This window comes from Branchiostoma belcheri, unplaced genomic scaffold (assembly GCF_001625305.1).
Source record: "Branchiostoma belcheri isolate BF01 breed outbred unplaced genomic scaffold, Haploidv18h27 scaffold101, whole genome shotgun sequence".
Classification (NCBI taxonomy): Eukaryota; Metazoa; Chordata; class Leptocardii; order Amphioxiformes; family Branchiostomatidae; genus Branchiostoma; species Branchiostoma belcheri.
The window spans coordinates 643,529-664,915 of NW_017802392.1; the positions used below are offsets into that span (position 1 = coordinate 643,529).

General features: G+C 41.9%; 1 protein-coding gene across 1 annotated transcript; it reads left to right on the forward strand.

The window, feature by feature from the left end:
* The first annotated feature begins 6,073 nt into the window (after nt 1-6,073).
* On the forward strand, nt 6,074-19,697 carry LOC109474153 (sodium-coupled monocarboxylate transporter 2-like). The gene is made up of 13 exons (XM_019774385.1): nt 6,074-6,277; nt 6,719-6,784; nt 8,061-8,112; nt 8,366-8,433; nt 8,960-9,114; nt 10,403-10,543; nt 11,029-11,158; nt 14,045-14,246; nt 15,203-15,357; nt 15,885-16,099; nt 17,277-17,377; nt 18,013-18,134; nt 19,094-19,697. The coding sequence occupies exons 1-13, from the start codon at nt 6,080-6,082 to the stop codon at nt 19,238-19,240; spliced, it is 1,752 nt and encodes a 583-aa protein (XP_019629944.1). The 5' UTR covers nt 6,074-6,079; the 3' UTR covers nt 19,241-19,697.
* The last annotated feature ends 1,690 nt before the right edge of the window (nt 19,698-21,387 follow it).

Sequence of the window (21,387 nt, forward strand, 5' to 3'; positions counted from 1 at the left end):
TAACCTTATCTAGCAGGTAAAATATTAGAAGATCGTGAGCTCCGTGTAACTTCGGCTAAAACCAAGTATATTCTGACCTTTGACACCGGAAGTAGAATCGAATAACCCGGTTACCCACATAATAAAGCAGGACACAGTTTTCGCCCTATGGGGATTTCTATAGTTAAGGAGCCCAAGGTGAGAGGGTTCGACGCTGTAAAATTTATAGTAGGGTACACAAGCAAGTTCCAACAATTTAATATGTTCGAGTTCAGAATACTACCTACAAAATATGTGAAAATCAGCTCAAGTTTGTCCGCTTGTTTTTCCACAAAAACACTTTTAATGACGCTTTGCGGGGGCCATGTGAACTGCAGCTGACGCACACTACTAGGTCGTAACAGGATCCGAACAAATACCCTATTTTTAAATTCAAACTATACGGTCTCAACCCCGATGCATTCCTCTACAACTCAGCACAGTTTTCACCTCGCTATCCTGCACGAAACAATCTCCGCAGCTTTCTCAAGTACTGTGCCGCACTGCTTTGTGCCCGGACAACTTTTGAATACGGGGTTCGCCGATAGATACGGTGTACTGCGACTTTCAATTGACGAACTTGACCTTAGATTTCTTTTCATTCAAATAGACAAGAAAGTTGGTCAAATATAATTCCACAAATCCAAACGGTTGCCGAGATTTCGCCAACGTTGCACTTCGGCACCAGACATAGGGGTAGGTCCCGCACAAGGGCCTTATGGTGGGCCATTACCAGGTAAAATTTTCTATTCCGGTAGACTTTTTCTTGCTAGCAAATATCATTGTTGTATCCTCTCACGTTTTGAGTGATTTGTAGTTAGTGTAAGTCGGGGGCAGAAGGGGGGGGGGGCGTGTTCTCGGACTAGAACATTACTATTTTTTTTTCCAAAATCAAGCGAAAATCGTGCGCTGATAAAAATCCATCAAGAATTACTTGCTGTAGCCTTATTTCATTCCACGCAAATAGCCTCCGCGGAAGAACGTGCAACGAAACCTTCCATAAAACAAGAATTCTAATATTTCAGAAATATATGAGTCTTTGTAAATGTTTTTATTTGTCTCATTAACAGTGGAAATAAGGTCATCACAATCCATAAAGGCGTTCTGAAGTTATGCTGACTACAAATGTGCGGAAACACACACACACACACACACACACACACACACACACACACACACAAGCACACGCACACACACAGACGCATCAAAAACAATACCTCCATTTTTCATGGAGGTAATAAGATCCCGTTCAGATCAGACTTTTAAAAACCAGTTGAAACCGCTAAATAATAAGCGGAGGAAAACCCGGCTAAAACCCTTAGCGTTCATACCAGACTTTTCATAACCGCTTTTTTAAAAATCCTGTCCGGTGAATATCCAATTAATCGGCCATGACTGCAGTTTGAATAACCGTTCCTCCCGCTCTTCCTGTATGCCGTCTTCATGTTCTGTACCTTACTGCGGAACCGATCCTTTATCTTCGAGAAACCAGGCTCCTCCAACATTTTTGTTTCGGTAGAGCACCTTTCGAGGTGGTTTTTGAAAATCGGATTTAACCCTACCTAGACCGGGGGGGGGGCTAAAAGTGCCCGCGGCAACTTTGATGTCACCTAGCGTCTGAAGGGCTAGCCGTAGAACGGCCAAACTTGGTGACTTTTCCTAAAATATTGTTGGCAACAATTCTCCATCATTGGAATAAGATTTTGATTTTTTGTGTTGCCATGGCAACGGGTTTCTGACAGGCATTTTTGGCTAAATTAAGTACTTTTTGTTTCAACAATAGAATTTTATGGGTTTTATGTCAAGTTACTCATGGTTTCTAATATCAATAACATCCCATATTTTATGTAAATTTTATCATTAAATATGCATAATTTATGCTAATTTGATGACGTCATTGGCCAAAATCCAAGATGGCGGACCATATCATTATATATGTCAGTCAGTCTCTCTAGAGACTATGACTAACTGCGCAGGTCGAACAGGATGGCTCATTCCTATCTACATGTACAAGACAAAACAGATTTGAGCCTAAAGTCATGACTGTTACAAAAAAATAGAAGTCCAAAGAAAGACCAATATAATATTAGAGTTCATTCATTGTTGGTAGCAGTGGCAGCGTGTCGTCGGCTCGCACGTTTGTCCTCTCTATGTTCCCACTCCCTGTGCACAGCCTCGGCACTCTTTCTCACCACCGCACGCCATCCGGCCCGGTCAATTGCCAGTGTCTCTAGTTGCTGATGGCTGATACCCGCCAGACCAAGCCGACGTTTTAAAGTGTCCTTGTACCGCAGCCGTGGTCTACCTCGGGGCCTTGACCCCTCTCTCAGTTCAGAGTACAGCAGGTCCCGTGGCAGTCGTTCCTCAGACATCCTGATGACGTGACCGGTCCATCTGAGTTGTGAGCGGGTAATCATGGCTTCCATAGCAGGCATGCCCGCCCTCCTCAGGACTTCCACGTTGGATATGCGGTCCTGCCAGGTGATGCCCATTAGTCCACGAAGATGGCGTTGGACCAGGACAGACAGTTGTCGGACATGTCGGGCATACAGGGTTGACACTTCTAATCCATAAAGAAGTGCACTCAGCACTACAGCCCTGTAGACATTCAGTTTTGTGTTCAATCGTATAGACTTCACGTTCCACAGCCGGTCCTTAAGGCGACCGAACGCAGCTGAGGCAGCCCGCCTTCGTGCGTCGATCTCACTGTCCATGGAATTGTCATTTGACACTGTAGATCCCAAGTACGTGAAGGTTTCTGCTTCGGCAAGGGGTGTTCCGTCCAGCAGGACCTGCGGCGGGATGTGCGGTTTCCCAGGTGCAGGCTGATAGAGAACCTCGGTTTTCTTGATGTATCTTACTGCGCAAGTCCGACGGCGATGGGAGTTCCATGACCATATCATTAGAACAGGTATATACAGGTTATTTTCTTTAAAATTTCATCAATACTTCCATTTCTATTTCCAAAAAAGGTTTAAATGAAGGTCTTTAGTATGTTTACAATGTATTTTAGGCTTTATCATGAAAAAAAATTATTTTTGAAAATTCAAGATTTATGATCCAAGATGGCGGATATCTTAAATATGCATGACGTCATTTTATGACGTCACCGGTGTTGCTATGGGCAACATAAGACTTAGTACACCATAATATTCTGTCATAAACACTTTTGGTACAGTTATGTTGAATACCATTTAGTTTTTAGGGAAAAACCTATTTAGACGGTTTTGGCCAATAAAATCACATTAATGACGTCATAATGACGTCATATTACGTCATAACGACATAAAAATTGTAGATATGATAAATTTTCACTAGTACACCATTCTCTGAAAATTTGGTGGTCATACGACATACCGTTCGCGAGTTCTTAGGGGGGGTCAAAAGAGCCCCCCCCCGGTCCCCCCATGTCAAAAAAAGCCCGGTCTAGGTAGGGTTAAACCCCTAAAAACCGGTTGATTTGCGTTTACACTAGGTTAAATAAAAACCGGTTTTTGAAAAACCGATTAAAACCGCTGAAGACTGGTCTCAACGGGGTCTTTAAGTAATTTTAAAGAACTGTTCATGCAGGACAGTTGTACCTGAGTAGTGTTTTAGCCCCCCCCTCCCCATCAATCCTTCTCTGCCTATCGAGTCTTCGATATCTACAGATTCGTATCATATTTGTAAGACCAATATAACATTACCCCATACAAAGACAGAGATATTCTATATGTTACTATCATGCCCTGTCAACATTTCTACTTATATAGGCCAATTTGTTCATAATTCAATGACAAAACGAGAAAACGTAATTAATTCCTGACACAATTTATTACTACATTGTGTTAATAGAGTTAGATTAGTATAATTAGTGTCTCTCTTTTGTTATACATTGTTTATGAAGCAGACCAGATTCCTATTACAGTTAGTAAAACTGTTAGATATTCTCAACACCACCATATGTGTATTTAACACCACAAACTATGTATATTTTGCCATACGTTGTACCCGCTACATCTGTTGCGCAATAAAGTTCTTCTTCTATTTGACGGACATACGACATACGAGAGAGAGAGATAGAGAGTAAGAGCACAGAAAATCATGCCACCTATTTAATAATTAACCTTATGCAAAGCACGCTGGTCTTCAAGCTATCACAACTCAATAAACATTTACCCTGTGACCCTTGAAAAGTTCGTAGCGTAGTGACCCGCAAACGCCGGGACTCGAAATACAAAGTGCGATCGGAGCTCGGTGGATCTGAAACCAAGGCCAACTGGTAAGTCTGTTCTTCTGTTAACCTGTTCACATGTAAGTCACTGAATTGCTGGCGTAGTATTTGTTTTCACATACTGACTAGGCATTATTCTTCACTGAGGTTGTTACATAATGAAAATGTACATGTAGGTCTTCTATACAACGCCGTAACATCTATGGCCATTAACTATCGTCTGTTTTGTGTGGCCTGGTTTTGGCTTAGACCGAATGAATTTGTGCTAGTTTTCGATGTTTGTAGCATGGTGGGTCATATAAAGAAGGTGTCTACGGTATCAAAGGCACGGAAAACTGTTTACCTGATAACTTATCACGATAAAAGCACACTGAAAAGTTTGTCAAACAAACACTTAGAGACTGGTCACTTTCCTCTCAAATGGAACTAAATGTGAATTAATAATAATATGCAATTGTAACAGAACATTGCCCCCAAGTCGTCGCGTTGGTGGCGCAACGGTTAGAACGTTGAACTCGGAACCGAGAGGTCCCGGGTTCGATACTCACCGTGGCCCGATGTTGTGTCCTTGGGAAAGGCACTTTACATGACTACAAGGTGGAGTGACGCCCACCGAGCCTCTTAGGCTAATCTGTCTTACTGTGTGTCAAAAACGCCCTACGGATTTGGTGCGCCGATGTGACAACATCTGCACATTCGCCACTGACAGCCGTGATTTTTTAAAAGTCTTTTGGCAGACTAGAATTAGAAACATTATATAATTCCCTTGCTCCGACATTGTTTGTTCTGGTCTGGACTTTCTCAGATCACCATGGCAGCTGAGACGCGGTACTTCGGTGTGTGGGACTTGCTCAGACATTGTTTGTTCTAGATTTCTCAGATCACCATGGCAGTTGAGACGCGGTACTTCGGTGTGTGGGACTATGTCGTGTTCGGCGTCATGTTGTGCGTGTCAGCCGGCATCGGACTGTACTACGCATGCACGGGTGGAAGGCAACGCACACAGAAGGAATTTCTCATGGCGGACAAGGTAGGGGCATGTTTATTCGAATGGCGTCGTTTTAAAACCACAACAAGAATTCGAAGATCTCAGACCTCTATGAAATAGTAGATCTTGTTTTTTGGTGACTGTGTCCATGCAGATTTACCAAAATGTCTTTCTATATCATGCATTGAAAACAGCGCCAGTTGTCAAGTAGGTCATGTAAGTAAAAACAGCGAGCGCTACCAAATGTGGACGACATTAATGACTTTCTCCCTCTGGCAGAGTCTGGGACAGACTGTACCTAACCATATCGAATACAACCTGACATAAGGACTATGCGAAAACGCAACACAGATACACCCACCACACACACACACACACACACACACACACGCGCGCGCGCCACACAGACACAGACACACACACACACACATATACACACATTCACACACACACAGACATATGCACACAGACACAGACACACACACACACACACACACACATAAATACACACATACACACACACAGAGACACAGACACACACAGACACATGCACACAGATACATGCACACACACACACACACACACACACACACACACACACACACACATAAATACACACTCACTCTCACACACACACACACAAACATACTATATTAACCACTTCCCCCCACACATGAATACACACACACACACGCACACACACACATAAACACTTCTCCCCACACATGAATACACACACACACACGCACACACACACATAAACACTTCTCCCCACACATGAATACACACACACACACGCACGCACACAAGTATAGCCAAAACAAAACAAAACATCTTTAGAGTTTTCTTGTTTTCAGTCCATGTCAGTAGTACCCGTGGCACTGTCCTTGCTGGCTTCCTTCATCTCCGCTATCACGGTGTTGGGAACACCTGCAGAGATCTACACTAACGGGACCATGTTCTGGAACTTTGTGATCGCCTACACCATCACCATCCTGCTGGTGGCAAGGCTCTTCATCCCGGCCTTCTATAGCCTGGGACTCACGAGTACATATGAGGTACGTGAGGTAGATGGAAAATATTGAAGTCTTCATTGCTACTGCTAAGTGCAATAGCAGAGTGCTTGCCTAACCGGGAGGTCGTGAGTTCGATCCCCGGCCGAGTCATACCAAAGACTTTAAAAATGGTACACACTTCTTTCTCTGCTTAACACTCAGCACACACATATGAAAAAATGGTATGGGAAGGTTAACTTAAACACACAGCACTACCAGTGGACTAGCCCCCTGCTGTAGTGCCTTGCACAACTGTGTGTCGCCCAAGGGTAACGAAATGGAGATGGGGACCACCCTACGCTCGGCATAAGAGCACGGGAGACCTTCTTCTTCTTCTTCTTAGTCGAGTGTAAATTGAGGACTATCGAATAATTCTAATGCACATGTACGTCGTTGCTTTGCGATTGTACTTTGACTCGTTCTGTTCGTTTGTTTTTTCTACAGTATCTGGAAATCCGATTCTCCAAAGTCGTACGTTTGGTCTGCACTGTACTCTTCATGGCCAATATGGTGAGCTCTGACATCTTATTGTTATATCCTCTACATCATATTCACAGGCATTAAACTTAGTTTGGTCTACCAGAATAATTTCTCCCTCAAAATGCAGGAAATAGCGTTTCAGAGGGCCAAGACTTCAAAATTCACGGATACTCCAGGTGTTACTTCAGGGCCGTTTTGGCATACATAAAGAAATGATACAACCTTCCTTAAGATAGTACTATAGTACTGGAAGATAGTACTATAGTAGTGGATGGACAATATGATCGACTGATATAATTCCTGCAAATGGGGGTCTTATTTACAAAACCCCCATGTATGAAAAACATTTAACAGCGAGCAGAGTATTATTGGAATGAGCAGAGCACTTTGGACTAATGCCTCTGACCATTTACAGCTTAGAGGTACATATCCAATCTTTTGTCAAAAACTTCTCTGTTACATAGCGGATCATAATGACCCCCAGTGGGGGTCTTCACGCTTCATTAAAAATTGAAAAATCTCAATATTTTAGACGAAATCTTGAGATCTTATAAGACAATATTGAGATTTTTATGACAATCTCCAGATCTTTCAGAAAATCTTAAGATGAAAAGACAAGGTCTCAAGATCTTTCCAAATGTTTTCAAAGTATCTTGAGATTTTTCCATAGCATCTCGAGATGCTTTAAGAAATATCAAGATTTTTAAAGCAATCTTGAAAAAACGTGAGATCTTTTAAACAAGCTTGATATTTTTTAAAGCCACTCGAGATGCTTTGGAAAAATCTCAAGATACTTTGAAAACATTTGGAAAGATCTTGAGACCTTTTGTTTTCATCTCAAGATTTTCTGAAAGATCTGGAGATTGTCATGAACAATCTCAAGATTGTCTCATAAGATCTCAAGATTTCGTCTAAAATATTGAGATCTTTAGAATGAATCTTGAGATTTTTCAATTTTTAACAAAGCGTGAAGACCCCCACTGGGGGTCATTATAATCCGCTATGTAACAGAGAAGTTTGTGACAAAAGATTGGATATGTACCTCTAAGCTGTAAATAGTCAGAGGCATTAGTCCAAAGTGCTCTGCTCATTCCAATAATAATCTGCTCGATGTTATTTATAATAAAAATTCGTCATCATGGCCCGCCTCAGCAGTAGCTGATATGCGGCGTAGCGGTAGTAGTAGTAGTATAATTCGTCAGTCGTAAAGATTAACTGTATTTGGCGAAGGTGTGGGATCGTGGAACTCTTATTCAATTAAAGCATGAATGATTTTTAAAATCAACCTTTTTATTTCCTAACACAGCTCCTGTACATGGGACTCGTGCTTTATGTGCCTTCTCTGGCTCTCAACGCAGGTGTGTACATGCGGTACAAGGAAAGCAGAAGTGTTTGATGACCTACTGCTCTTACACACGATTTCTGTGTTTTTTAAGTAGTTTGTCGATTTTGCGAAAAAAAAAACAACTGTAGCACACCTTGTTTTATAAGATGACACAAAAGTAAATTTCATTTTGACCTGGGTTTGTCATAGTGATGGTTGGCTCGAAGATGTATCACAGTAACTTGTGCTGTAGAATGAAGAATATTACGTTGTTTCTGTGGCTGCAGTGACGGGTCTGACGCTGTGGGGCGCTGTTGTAGCTGTGGGCGTGGTCTGCACCTTCTACACAACATTGGTGGGTAAAACCCCTGTTGTACAATCAAGAATACTAGTTTTGCCTCCCGAACTCTAGCGGAACGCCACACAATAATGGTTAGGATAAGGTTATTTCTAGTAGTACACCCTACTATATACATAAACCTCTAGGCCGTAACTATAGAAATCCCCATAGAACGAAAAATGTGTTCTTCTGACATGGACTGCACGGGGAAAGAGAAATTAGTCCCGGTGGACTGCCAGCAACCGGAGGGGTACCTCTCGGTGATCTCACGGCTCAGTCACGGCGTCCTTTTGTCAGCGGGGCCCGGGTAGAATATAGGTCAGAATTAAATTCTTCTCGGGTCCCCGCCGGGACCAAAAGTAGCCCGGAAGCCGCAGGGGTCACGCCCGAAAGTGCCAAAAACAGCCCGGGGACTACCCGGCAGGGCCCCTTTTTCTAATTGGGACCAAAGTTTAAGAAGGGAAGGCATTAATCATGTATAAATCTCGTAGTGCTCTCTGTTTTCGTGAGATGACCTTCAGAGTCTGATTTGTTCCTGTAGGGCGGCATGAAGGCGGTGATGTGGACCGACGCGTTCCAGGTAGTTGTGATGGTGGCGGGGTTTCTCTCGGTGATTATCCAGGGGACCATGGATGTGGGCGGGATGGCGCGGGTCTGGCAACTCAACACACAGGGACAGAGGATCCAGTTCTTCAAGTAAGTCTTTGACTTTATTCAGATCCACAATTAGTTTGGCAATTCTGTCAGCTACTCTTCTTGGCAATCACTCGATATCTTTATTTGCAATCAGATACAGATTCATGCACAGATCATACATATTTATGCACAGATACATATTCATGCACAGATACAGATCTATGTATAGATATACAGATATAGATTTTCCGAGTAGGATGACCGTGTCAATTCCTACACCTGAGTGAGGGTCACAGTTGACGGGCTGGCGTGGTCAAGGCGGACCTTGAGCGTAATCAAATCATCCGGTAGCTCGCTGCAAGCATCCCAACCGGACCCAGCACGTCTCCCTCTATATGGATCCGCTGGGGAAGACGGATGTCCAAGTGTGTGGGTCTCAGATTCGCAACCTGTTATCCACCTTAAACAAATCCACGCAAAGGCCACAGCTACTCTTAGTGTGGTCCTTAACATGTAATACATACAAAATCACACAATAGTGTCACACAATAACCACAAAGCACCATACTTAAAATACATTACATGGTAAGCATTAACAAAATACAGAAACTATACGTGTTGCTAATCTCAAAAAAGGTGTTAGTAGTAGTGCAAAACCGAAAAATCATATAAAATTAAGAAAAATAATTTAATTGCCTAAGCTCTGACGATTAGGGGCTTCAACAACCAAAGCTTCAAAGACCAAAGTTCTAACTTCTAAACGTCTAACAAGATAGACAGATATACACTTACCTCGGTGAAAGTTAAACATCTGGGTAATAGCATACGCCACGAAACAGTTACTCAAACAACTGGATGTGGTTTTGGAAATGGTCAGACGTTTCAGGTAGCATCCACTACGTTTCGTCAAAAACAGTGTAGAATTCTCAGAAAAAGGCAGTGACTGTGGGGAATTCTCAGAAAAGTTTCAATCAATAGTACATGTACGTACTTATAAACCTGCTCTTCTGAGAATTCCCCACTGTCACTAATGAAATGTAGTGGATGCTACCTGAAACGTCTGTGACCGTTTACAAAATCATATCCAGTTGGTTGAGTAACTATTTTTTTAAGAATAAACAGTTGTCAAGCAACCTTGGGAAAGGCACTTAACACGTATTTCCCCCCTCAGTTACCCGTAGAGGGATCATGGGCCCTACTAGGGTTTGGGTTGGCGTTAGGAAGGGCATTATATTCAGCCGTAAAAATCTTGCTTTAGCAAAAAGACTTGTACTTCGTGCAAGCACGTCTAACCCCCGGTTCGGGGAAAAATGACGTTAAAACGGAAAAAAACCCTTTTTTCTCGCAGTTTTGACCCCGACCCTCGGATTCGCCACTCGTCCTGGAGTGTGGCGGTGGGAGGAACGTTCATCTGGCTGGCGGTGTACGGAGTCAACCAGGCACAGGTCCAGCGTTACCTCAGCTGCCCGTCCGTCAAGAAAGCGCAGATGTGAGTTATACTCCACTCCAAAATAAGTTATTACATTTCCCCAGAGAGCCAATGAATTCTAATGAAAGGTAGTTGAAGTTGCATGTGGCTCTTTCTCTGCTTTAACATTTACCAGAATCTAACCTGCAGTTCCAGAACAAGCTGCTAGGGGGACAAAACTTACACCTCTTATTCCTGACAGATAAAGCTATCCGTCACCAAAAATCAAAGACCATATCATGTCGGACAAAAGATACAAAAACCGGAAGTTCTGCTGCAGTACCAATGTCAGCCACCAGGAGGCCAATATTTGACCTTGACCTTTGGCTTCCTAAGACCTACCAACGTACCAATCCATAAAGGCGTTCTGAAGTTATGCTGACTAAAATGTGCGGAAACACAAACACACAGACAGACCGACTTGCCAAAAACAATACCTCCATAATAAACTTGGAGTGAACGTGACGACTGTACTAATGATTTGAACGTCTCCCCTTGTGTAACAGCGCCATCTTGTGGAACATCCCGGGACTGTCCCTCCTCGTGTCCTTCGCCTGTGTGAGCGGACTGGTGATGTACGCCCGGTACCACGACTGCGACCCGAGGTTGGCGGGGTACATCGACAACTCAGACCAGGTACTGTCCTTCGTAAAGCCCCTGCCACACACATAGGGCCACCCGAACACAAACCATGGTTAAGGTGGCAGAACACAGTTTTCGCCCTATGGGGATTCCTATAGTTAAGCACCCCGAGGTGACTCACTTCGACGCGGTATAAATTATAGTAGGGTGCACTAGAGAATCACGGCCAACTAATATTTTAAAATAGACGGTATATTCTACAAAATAACTGAAATCCCAAAAAAATTATGGTTTTTTGACATAAGGCCATGTTGATTTAATTATATGGATGACATCCACGCGCGCATGAATTTTCGCCCGTTTCCAAAAAAAAAAATTTTCAACCATACTGTAAATCGTACAAAACAGTTGCAAAATGAGCAAAAATATACCATAAGTTACAAACAAATTAATAAAAACTATACCAATGTCGTAGAATGCCAAAATCAAGCGAAAAAAGACGAAATTGTAAAGAAATGAACTTGAAGACTAGATTATTCGCCAAACCATATTCTTTGCCATTTGCTGAACCCTCATGACCACGTAGATTTCATAATGAAAAGAACTTTTTTCTTTGCAAAAACTTTTTTTTTTTCGCACGCGCGCATCAGTTTTGGGGCTCCCGGAGGATGTCATCCATATAATCAAATCAACATGGCCTAATGACGACCACTTTGATTTGGCCCTCTACCGGGGTCAACGGAACTGCAGCCGGCTCTCCCCGGAACGCGGTTGCGAAATGCCGCGCATTTCTACACGAACAGGGAAATCTTCACAATCCAACTCATACAAGCCGACACCTTTCTATACCACACAGCGCAGTTCATTCATGGCTACTCTAGCCAGGATGCAAGAGGTTTGTCTGCACTACTTTCCGCGGCCTTATAAATAAAGAGTAGGTCGGGAGCATGGTTGGCTGGTGTTCGGCTGTGTTCGACTAAGCCAGCATAAAATGCTTCAGATGGTTTATATATATCTGAAGCATTTTAGTATATTTTCAGAGCTAGGAACGTAGGATCGTACGACGGATTCGTGAAAAATTTTTTCCATGGCCCCGATTTTTTTCCTTGGCCCTCCCCCATATGCAAATTATTCTTTCCATGGCCCTCCCCTACGCACCAGCCCTCCCCCCTATGCACCAGCCCTCCCCCACCGGTAAATATTGTACAGTCCCTTAGAAACACTCGACTGTGACGGCATGTTGTTTTGTGTACAGAACTAATCCAGCAATGTTCGTGGGTTGAATTTGAGTCAAATTTAAATCAATCATGTTTTGATTCGTATAAAAATGAAGGCGTTGCCTAAATTCTATTATACTGCAACCCGAACGTCAGCAAACTTTCTGGTTGGTTGGTGGTCTGACAGAGGAAAGTTCTATGTGTGACATGTCAGGGACGTAAAGTAGGCACAATCTTATCAGAAAAACCTGACTGAAGTGTATTGTATACTACTTTCGTGATTGGCCCAGCCCTCAAAACACATAATAGATATGCAGGCGTTACGCAAACAAGATAAAGACTTTAGGGACCGGTAAGCAAGTAAACGTTGTCAACACACTTTGCTAGCCATTGAGTAAACATGCATGACTGTGCTATCACGGTACGGAGACTTTTGATTTTGGTAGAAATTTCTACATATTTTGTTACTGTCCGTTGTCCAACTGCACACCAACCACCGTAGGAAAGTGGGCACATTGCAAAAGTTGTTGACAGGTAGTTATTTATTTACATCCTCTATCAGGCTTCAGAAGCGACTGGTAAAGTAGAAACGGGCAAAACTGTTCACAAACGCACTGTGGCAAACTGTACTCCTTTAGCGGACGAATACGTTGTCTATTGGTCCATTTCGATAGTTTCCAGCTGCTTCTAAAGCTCGACAGAGGCGTTAGATACAGGAAATTGGCGATTTCAGAACTCCATGGAGCTCCGAGTTTCTGACTGTTTTGTTGCCTCCGGAAAAATAATTTTGCTGGAAGGTCCCATTAATTACCAATGCGCAATGAACTTTCTCCCAGTCGCCGTCCCTGCCCATTCTCACAGCCTACGATTTGCAATAGACAAATACGTACACTAGCAACCAAATAAAAAAAAGACCAACAAGGCTGAGGCAATAAAAAACATTGCCAAGGCGACGACTGAATGATATATATTATTTCATGACTTTGTGGTGGAGCTAGCAATCTACATTACAATTATAAAAAAAACAGATCTCCCTACCTTATAAAGACATGCACGTTGTGAAATTTACAAAATGGGTGGAAGAGGTGTGGGGCAATATACGAGTACCAAATACACGTATAGGAGGAATCAGCCGTTCTTCCCCAGCTATCACATAGATTTTATGATGACATACTTACTAACTTTACTTTGGTCAAGTTCCCGCTCGAACCAAGCTTACAACCATCCTCCACTCCACTGCACTCTATCCTCCACCAGAGACTGGATTGTACGTCTGATCTGAAGCTGTTACTCCTACATGTAGGACTTGTTTGACCTTTTGTGTGTCCCCAAAAGGACGGATGGTTTCTTTTTTCTGTGCAAGGACAATAAACCCACCCCATCAGCCTAAATGTTCTTGGGGAGGGAATGTCTTGATCAAGTGGTCTTTGTCCAAAGACAGCTGTGCTCTCTGTCCATGGTGTGGGGAGAAGACAGATGACCAGTAATTAATCATGCCAGGCAGCTGGATGGGTGGCACGTGGGCACCCGGGGTAAGTTACCTGCTTGATCCAAAAACCACATGGCCGAAGGTTATATATACCTCAAAACCAATTCCCTAAAATTCTTTCAAAACGATCGTAGTACTTGCACAAATGCCTCCGCACCAAAGGCGTCGCCAAAAATGAGTGTGTATATGAGGGTAAAACACACACAAAAGTCCAGCCCGATGTTTATTTCCCAGATGATGCCGTACTTTGTGATGGATATCCTGGGTAAGTTCCCCGGCATGCCTGGTCTCTTCACGGCCTGCGTGTTTAGCGGGGCGCTCAGCACCATGTCCTCGGGGCTGAACGCGCTCGCCGCCGTGGCTCTGGAGGACTTCGTCAAGCCCTGCTTCCCCAACTTCAGCGATCTGAAGTACACGTGGATATCCAAGGGCCTTGGTAAGTTAAGAAATTCAAAGAATATAGAATATACTACCTACTACAAAAGCTCACATTTGTAGCAAAAACCCTTACCATGAAATGTTTGATCGGTCTTGATCCTTCTCAATGGTCTTAAAGATATGTCAAGACAAGTCAAGTTAATCTTTATTGCAAAACAATTGTAACGGGTACAATGCATGGCAAACTCTTCAGTACTACATATCTAGCTAGCATCTACTCTCACGTCTACAGTATTACCTACAAGTTCTACGTATCGAAAATAACATTCTATTTCAAAAGTTAATATTAATAGTACATGTGATATGTCACAAGACCTGAACAAAAGTGTGACGTCAGCAACGGGTCAAATGTGCCCGACAGTCGGTATCAGCCCCCGTCGCGACCGAGGGATGACTCCTTTCACTACTCTTCGATCGAAAGGTTCCAAAATGCAAAGTTACGGTAATTCGACAAGTTTGACGTGTCGAAAAATTAGAAAATTATGCTCAACGAAAAGATTATCTGTTATTTCATACGTCTGATGTTAACGTTTGTACTCTGGTCAACATTATTGTCGGAAACATGTTTTCATAAATTTAATTGTTTTCAGAACTTCATTGTGGTCAGAATCAATATCTATCCAGTAGTTAGAGTGACGATTTCTTTTCTAAGTCATTACCTGGATGTCTAACCTTCATCGACGTTTTGTCAGAATTGTCAAACAATCTCTTAAATTGCACAAGACTGTGGGAAAATTGATAAACATATGTTGAAATGGGGTCCTCTGTATGGTAAATTGTTAGACTGATGTATTGTTTGCAAAATGTCTCTGGCCGGGTATTTATTTTTCTTGTATGTGAACATGTCTTTTGCCTTTATTCTTTGAAATTACAATAAAGATTATTTGGGGAAAAAAACAATCTCTTAAATTTGTAGATAGCCGTAATACAACATTACCGATGTGATGGTTCCAGCGATGTTGTTCGGCTGCTCGATGATCCTGATGGCATACGTGGCGTCCCTGATGGGGCCCGTGGTCCAGGCGTCACTCAGTATTTTCGGCATGGTGGGAGGTCCCATGCTCGGCGTCTTCGTCCTGGGGATGTTTTTCCCGTGTGCAAACAAATGGGTAAGTATTGTTTTAACTCGCTGTTTTTGTCAGTATGTGTGTGTGTGTGTGTGTGTGTGTGTGTGTGTGTGTGTGTGTGTGTTTGTGTGTATCTCTGTGTGTGTGTGTGTGCGTTTTGTGTGTTTGTGTGTATCTGTGTGTGTGTGTGCGTTTGCGTTTTTGTGTGTTTGTGTGTATCTGTGTGTGTGTGTGTGTATGTATGTGTGTACGCGCGCGTGTGTGAGTGATAGTTTGAGTTCAGCATAATTCACAACAAATTTCGGACTTGTTTCAGTTTTGCAGAGTCCTTACAATAATCGACATACTGACATTTCTCAGGGATGTGAACTACTACATTCCGGTCAAATCTATTTCTTGTGTAGAAATGTTTTTTTTTACCTCCTGTCATCAAGCCTGTCAATCTGCTCTCCCACGTGCTGTTAACCTACTCAATTCAAACAGACAAACAAACCCATATATACATGTAAGTCACCCAAGGCAATACTTACATACCTGAAAGTAACTACATATTCTGCTTATCTTGACAGGGAGGCCTGGCAGGCCTTCTGACCAGCCTTGCGATGTCGCTGTGGGTCGGGTTGGGAGGGTTCGTGTGGCCGAGGTCGCGTTGGATGCCGCCCGTGTCCACCGAGGGATGTCCCTCGGTCAATGTCACAGCAAACATCACCACACAGTCCACGGTAGCCATGGTTACGGCACTCTATGACGTCAACAATACAGCGGAGCCCACTTCAATTGATTAGTGAGTATTTCAGCACCTTTCACTGTACAAAAAAATGATCATGTCGGCAGAACATAGGATTTGGGGATTTTTTTCTGCAAGGAGTTTTGTATGCTCTTCTACAGCTAAAGATCTAACAAAGCTAAATACATGTGTGGATAACGTCATCTTACGTACAGAGTATATGTATGCTGTAACAATAAAGGTGTTAACTATTCTCTAACATGGCAACCAGACAATTTCATCTGAGCTTCTGACTGGAGTACTGGTTCTTACCACAAAAGCGCCACCTACACCCGCTACCGAATCAGTACTCCAGTCAGACGCTCTGAGAAAGGTGTCTGATACGCCCAGTATCTGGAAAGGTTGCCATTGGTTTTTGATTGGACCTAAGCAACTATTATCAGACATGTCATGTATCGCCATCGTTTGTGTAACCATTCACGAACGTCCCTGTTGAACCTACCTGGGACATGATTATGATTAGACAATAACTAAATCGACACTTGGAGTTAGTATGCAGGGCTCACTCCACAAAAATTAGATTTACCACACACAGAAAATCAACCCTACCGACGATTATCGCTCGATCAAAGCCATCATTACCAGATCAACAGGACTTTATCGTCTTTAGTAAATCACACATTTTACGCAGTGGAAAGTGTGTTGTCACACTAGATGTTAGAACTCATATTCGAATCGCACAAATCTTTCTGAACAGTTTATATTGAATTTCCTTCTTTGTTTAGCCTTTATAGGAAAGAAATATGGAAGTTTGAAACGGTGGTACCAGTTGACTAGCCCCATGATGTAGTGTTATTTTATCTTGCACAACTATGTGGCCCAAGGGCTAGAGAAACAGATATGGGAACAGTCCTATACACTGAATAGCAAAGTTCTTTTTATCACAACGACATTAGATATTACGTGGTGCATAGTGCACTAAAGGTGTTACATAGTTCATAGTGCACTTAAGCTAGTTTTTTTCTGTTTACAATACATTCCGGAACGTAGTGTAATTGTAATAGTGAAGATGACAGAAGGTCATCAAAACGTCGGCTTGAAAAAAAAAATGGTAGTGATAAAATATAAAAAGAACTTTGCTGTTCAGTCGTTTAGCAACCTGATGAAATTATTTACAGTCCTATACACTATGTGCCATAAGAGCTAATTTAACTTTTTAAAACCTTTCCCACAGTCCACCAGAATCAGTGCTGTACGAACTGTCCTACGCGTACCTGGGAGCCTTCGCTACGGTTATCTGTATCGTCATCGGTCTTCTTGTCAGTTGTATCACAGGTAAGAAAAGGCTAAAGTTAAAACTTTTGACCCAACACAAAAAGTTCTCTCACCTAGAGTATTCGACCAGTCACTCTGGTCTTTCACAGTTATTCCTCACTGGGCCAGTCTACTGAGGAAGACCAGAGTGACTGGTCGAAAGCTTTAGGTGAGAGAGCTTTTTGTGTTGGACCAAAAGTTTTAACTTAAAACATGTAACTACCAACACAGATGAACTTTCATGGTAGGGTAAGAAAAGTTTTTTTTTTCTAAATCATTAAAACGTGTGTCTCAGAAGAAAACCATATTTTTCAAGAACATTACTGTCAGCATCTGCAAGCTCAGAAAAGTGGAACAGCCATTACCTAATGCACGATTTTGAATGATTTGATTGTGATATCATGATAATGATATGCTTGTACCATGTAACACCATACTAATGTCAGTATCATTGAATAGTGTTTACGTTTTTGTTGATATTAACATATATATTATCACCACTATCATTGGATAGCTTCAACATTTTCATAGATATATTTGGTGGTTTGGACAAATGATTTCAGATGTATTTAATAAATTTCAATGTTTTTCTGTGTAAAAAAGTAACGTTGTTGAAAGAAATAAAATGGTAAAAAACATTTTTAATTGTTTTGCAGGTCCTCAGAAGCCAGAGGAACTGGACCCCAAACTGACCATCCCGGTTTGCGACAGTCTGTTCTGTTGCCTGCCCAACAGTTGGCTGAAATGTCTCCGCTGTGGAGTAAAACAGGACCAGACGGTAGGTTACCAATGGCAAGGCGCTGTACGCCTAATTAATCAGAACATGTACACACGTCTGTGTCTGTATAGTCGGTATAACCGCCTTTTGGAGTAACACACCAGTTTCTGTATCTGTGTCTGTATAGTCGATATAACAGCTTTTCGGCGTAACACACCAGGTTCTCTACCTGTGTCTGTATAGTCGGTGTAACAGCTTTTCGGCGTAACACACCAGGTTCTCTACCTGTGTCTGTATAGTCGGTGTACCCGCTTTTCGGCGTAACACACCAGGTTCTTTATCTGTTTCTGTATAGTCGGTCTAACCGCTTTTCGGCGTAACACACCGGGTTCTCTACCTGTGTCTGTATAGTCGGTGTACCCGCTTTTCGGCGTAACACACCAGGTTCTTTATCTGTTTCTGTATAGTCGGTGTACCCGCTTTTCAGCGTAACACACCAGGTTCTCTACCTGTGTCTGTATAGTCGGTGTACCCGCTTTTCGGCGTAACACACCAGGTTCTTTATCTGTTTCTGTATAGTCGGTCTAACCGCCCTTCGGCATGTGTAGCACAGTGATGCTCCGCTTTGGCATAGTACACGCACCAGCACACCATTCCTTAGTTCTGCAATATTGGTGCAGTATCTAGCAAAGATCCTCCTCGGTATGCGTATGGCCGGTATAATGGCCCTTTTGCATAACACACCAGCTTTACAGGCAGCAGCTCGCTATTACGCTGAACGACCTAGCTAGGCCTGCCACACCTTACCTTGGCGCATCTATCTGTACGCGTTGTTTAAAGCTATCTAGTGAAGACATCCATATTGTATTTTAAACAATGAGCTCTTCTCTACGATAGTTCTAGCTTTTGTGAACTCCTAGCAATTATACCAGTCTATTCTTTCAGCCGTACAGAAAAGAAGGACAGACACAATTAGGCTTGGTTAAATCTTTTGTTATTCTATATTTTTATTTTTACAGGAGGATGACAAGGCCATGAAAATGATGGACATTGAGAATCCATCATTCACATCTGAGACGGAAGAAACCAAGAACAGCGAGGAGTCAGAGAAGCCTGGACAACAGAGGGTTGATAAAGTAACTAATGAAACAGACACGTTCTTATAAGTGGTTCTGAAAAAAAAAATATAGTTCAGCAGGATTTTTAAGTATTGGAATTTATTTTTAACCAAGAAAGGAATAAATGTCAGAGTGAATTAATAAATGAAGCTTTATGAAAGTACCCGCGTGTGCACCAGACACCATAAGAAAGTGCAAAATGTATGGTACGTAAATAAAGAGAACAGAGGTACGGATTTACATAACAAACTGAACTGAATAAAGGATATATTATAAATAAAATACAGTGCTGATATACAAATGTCAAATTATAGATACAAATGATCAAAGCCCGTAAATAATTAGCAAAGATTTTATAAAATGTAGACGATGAATGAGATAAAATAAACTAGCCAAGTTGGATAAAACTGAAGTGAAATGCTGAAAAACAGGCGCTTTTCTTAATGATTGTTTTGATGACGTAAATGATTCTCCCAGCGTGAAAATCTATCTCATCAAAACAAGTGACGGCATCTGTATCCGTATCATGCTAAAGGCAATCCGCAAGATTTCTTTAACTATCATGAAAGTTCATCTGTGTTGGTAGTTACATGTTTAAAGTTAAAACTTTTGATCTAACACAAAAATTCTCTCACCTAGAGCTTTCGACCAGTCACTCTGGTCTTCCTCAAGTGAAGCTTGTCACGTGGCTTCTTTGAAGTGTGACGTCAACACTGGGTCAAACTCTATTTCTTGAGAGGGGTGAAGGAAGCCATATACATCAAGGCCCATCACCCTACATTGAACCGCGACGAGGGCCGACATCGTCTACCAGATACCTTTGACCCAGTGTTGACGTCACACTTCAAAGAAGCCACGTGACAAGCTTCACTGGGTCAGTCTACTGAGGAAGACCAGAGTGACTGGTCGAAAACTCTAGGTGAGAGAACTTTTTGTGTTGGATCAAAAGTTTTAACTTTAAACAAGTTTTCTTTAAGTTAATGTATTACCTGATGACTTTCTTGCCATCACTTTGTGCTGATGACTCTCAGCATGTAGAAATCTGTACTATGTGAAATCTGCACCTATTAATGGTCTAACGCCGTGCTAGTGTGTTCTTCTATTCTAAAATAATTGCTAACGCATTTATGATTTATGGTCCCAGCACTTTTTTTGTTATCATAGCGTTTCTTTGTGTGCTTTTGTGTAGTTGTCACTTACAAGGTTGTCACTCCATGCATTCACACGTAGTTGCGTTTCATGTATTTATAGACTATTGTTTCTTCTTATTGAAGAAATTGCAAGTACCTAGATATATGTTTTACACATTTCTGACATACTTTGAATAAAACGCTTTAAAACAACAACCCGTTTTTGTGCCTCCACTGCGGCATTACGCATTCAATTTTACAGGCAGTTATATTTAACCTTAATATCTAGACCGGGGGGGGGGGGCGTACAAGTGCCCGCGCCAAATTTGATGTCACATAGCGTCTGAACGGCTAGCGCTAGAACGGCCAAACTTGGTGACTTTTCCCGGGTTTCTGACAGGCATTTTTTGCTAATTTTAGTAATTTTAGTTTCAACTATAGAATTTCATGGGTTTTATGTCAAGTTACACATGGTTTCTAATATTAATAACATCCCGGACAATTTTACTTAAATTTTATAATTAAAAATGCATAATTTATGCTAATTTGATGACGTCATTGGCCAAAATCCAAGATGGCGGACCATATCATTAGAACAGGTATAAACAGGTTATTTTCCTTAAAATTTCAATAAAACTTCCATTCCTTTTTACAAAAAAGTTTGATATGAACTTCTTTAGTCTGTTTACAATGTATTTTAGGCTTAATCCTGAAAAATTTTTTTTTTGAAAATTCAAGATTGATGATTAAAATGGCGGATAGCTTAAATATGCAAGACTTTATTTTATGACGTCACCGGTATTGCTATGGGCAACATAAGACTTAATACACCCTAATATTCTGTCTTAAATACTTTTGATAAAGTTATGTTGTATACCAGGGAAGTTTTAGGGGATGACCTATCTAGACGGTTTTGGCCAATAAAATCACATTAATGACGTCATAATGACGTCATATAACGTCATAATGACATAAAAATTGTAGATATGATAAATCTTTACTAGTACATGATACTCTGAAAAATTTGGTGGTCATACGACATACCGTTCTCGAGTTCTGAGGGGG

Coding starts and splice junctions, on each gene's coding strand:
- LOC109474153 (XM_019774385.1), top strand. CDS start 6,080: ATGTCAGTAGTACCCGTGGCACTGTCCTTGCTGGCTTCCTTCATCTCC. Junction 9,115..10,402: donor CAGAGGATCCAGTTCTTCAA/GTAAGTCTTTGA, acceptor TTTTTCTCGCAG/TTTTGACCCCGACCCTCGGA. Junction 17,378..18,012: donor TCTTGTCAGTTGTATCACAG/GTAAGAAAAGGC, acceptor ATTGTTTTGCAG/GTCCTCAGAAGCCAGAGGAA.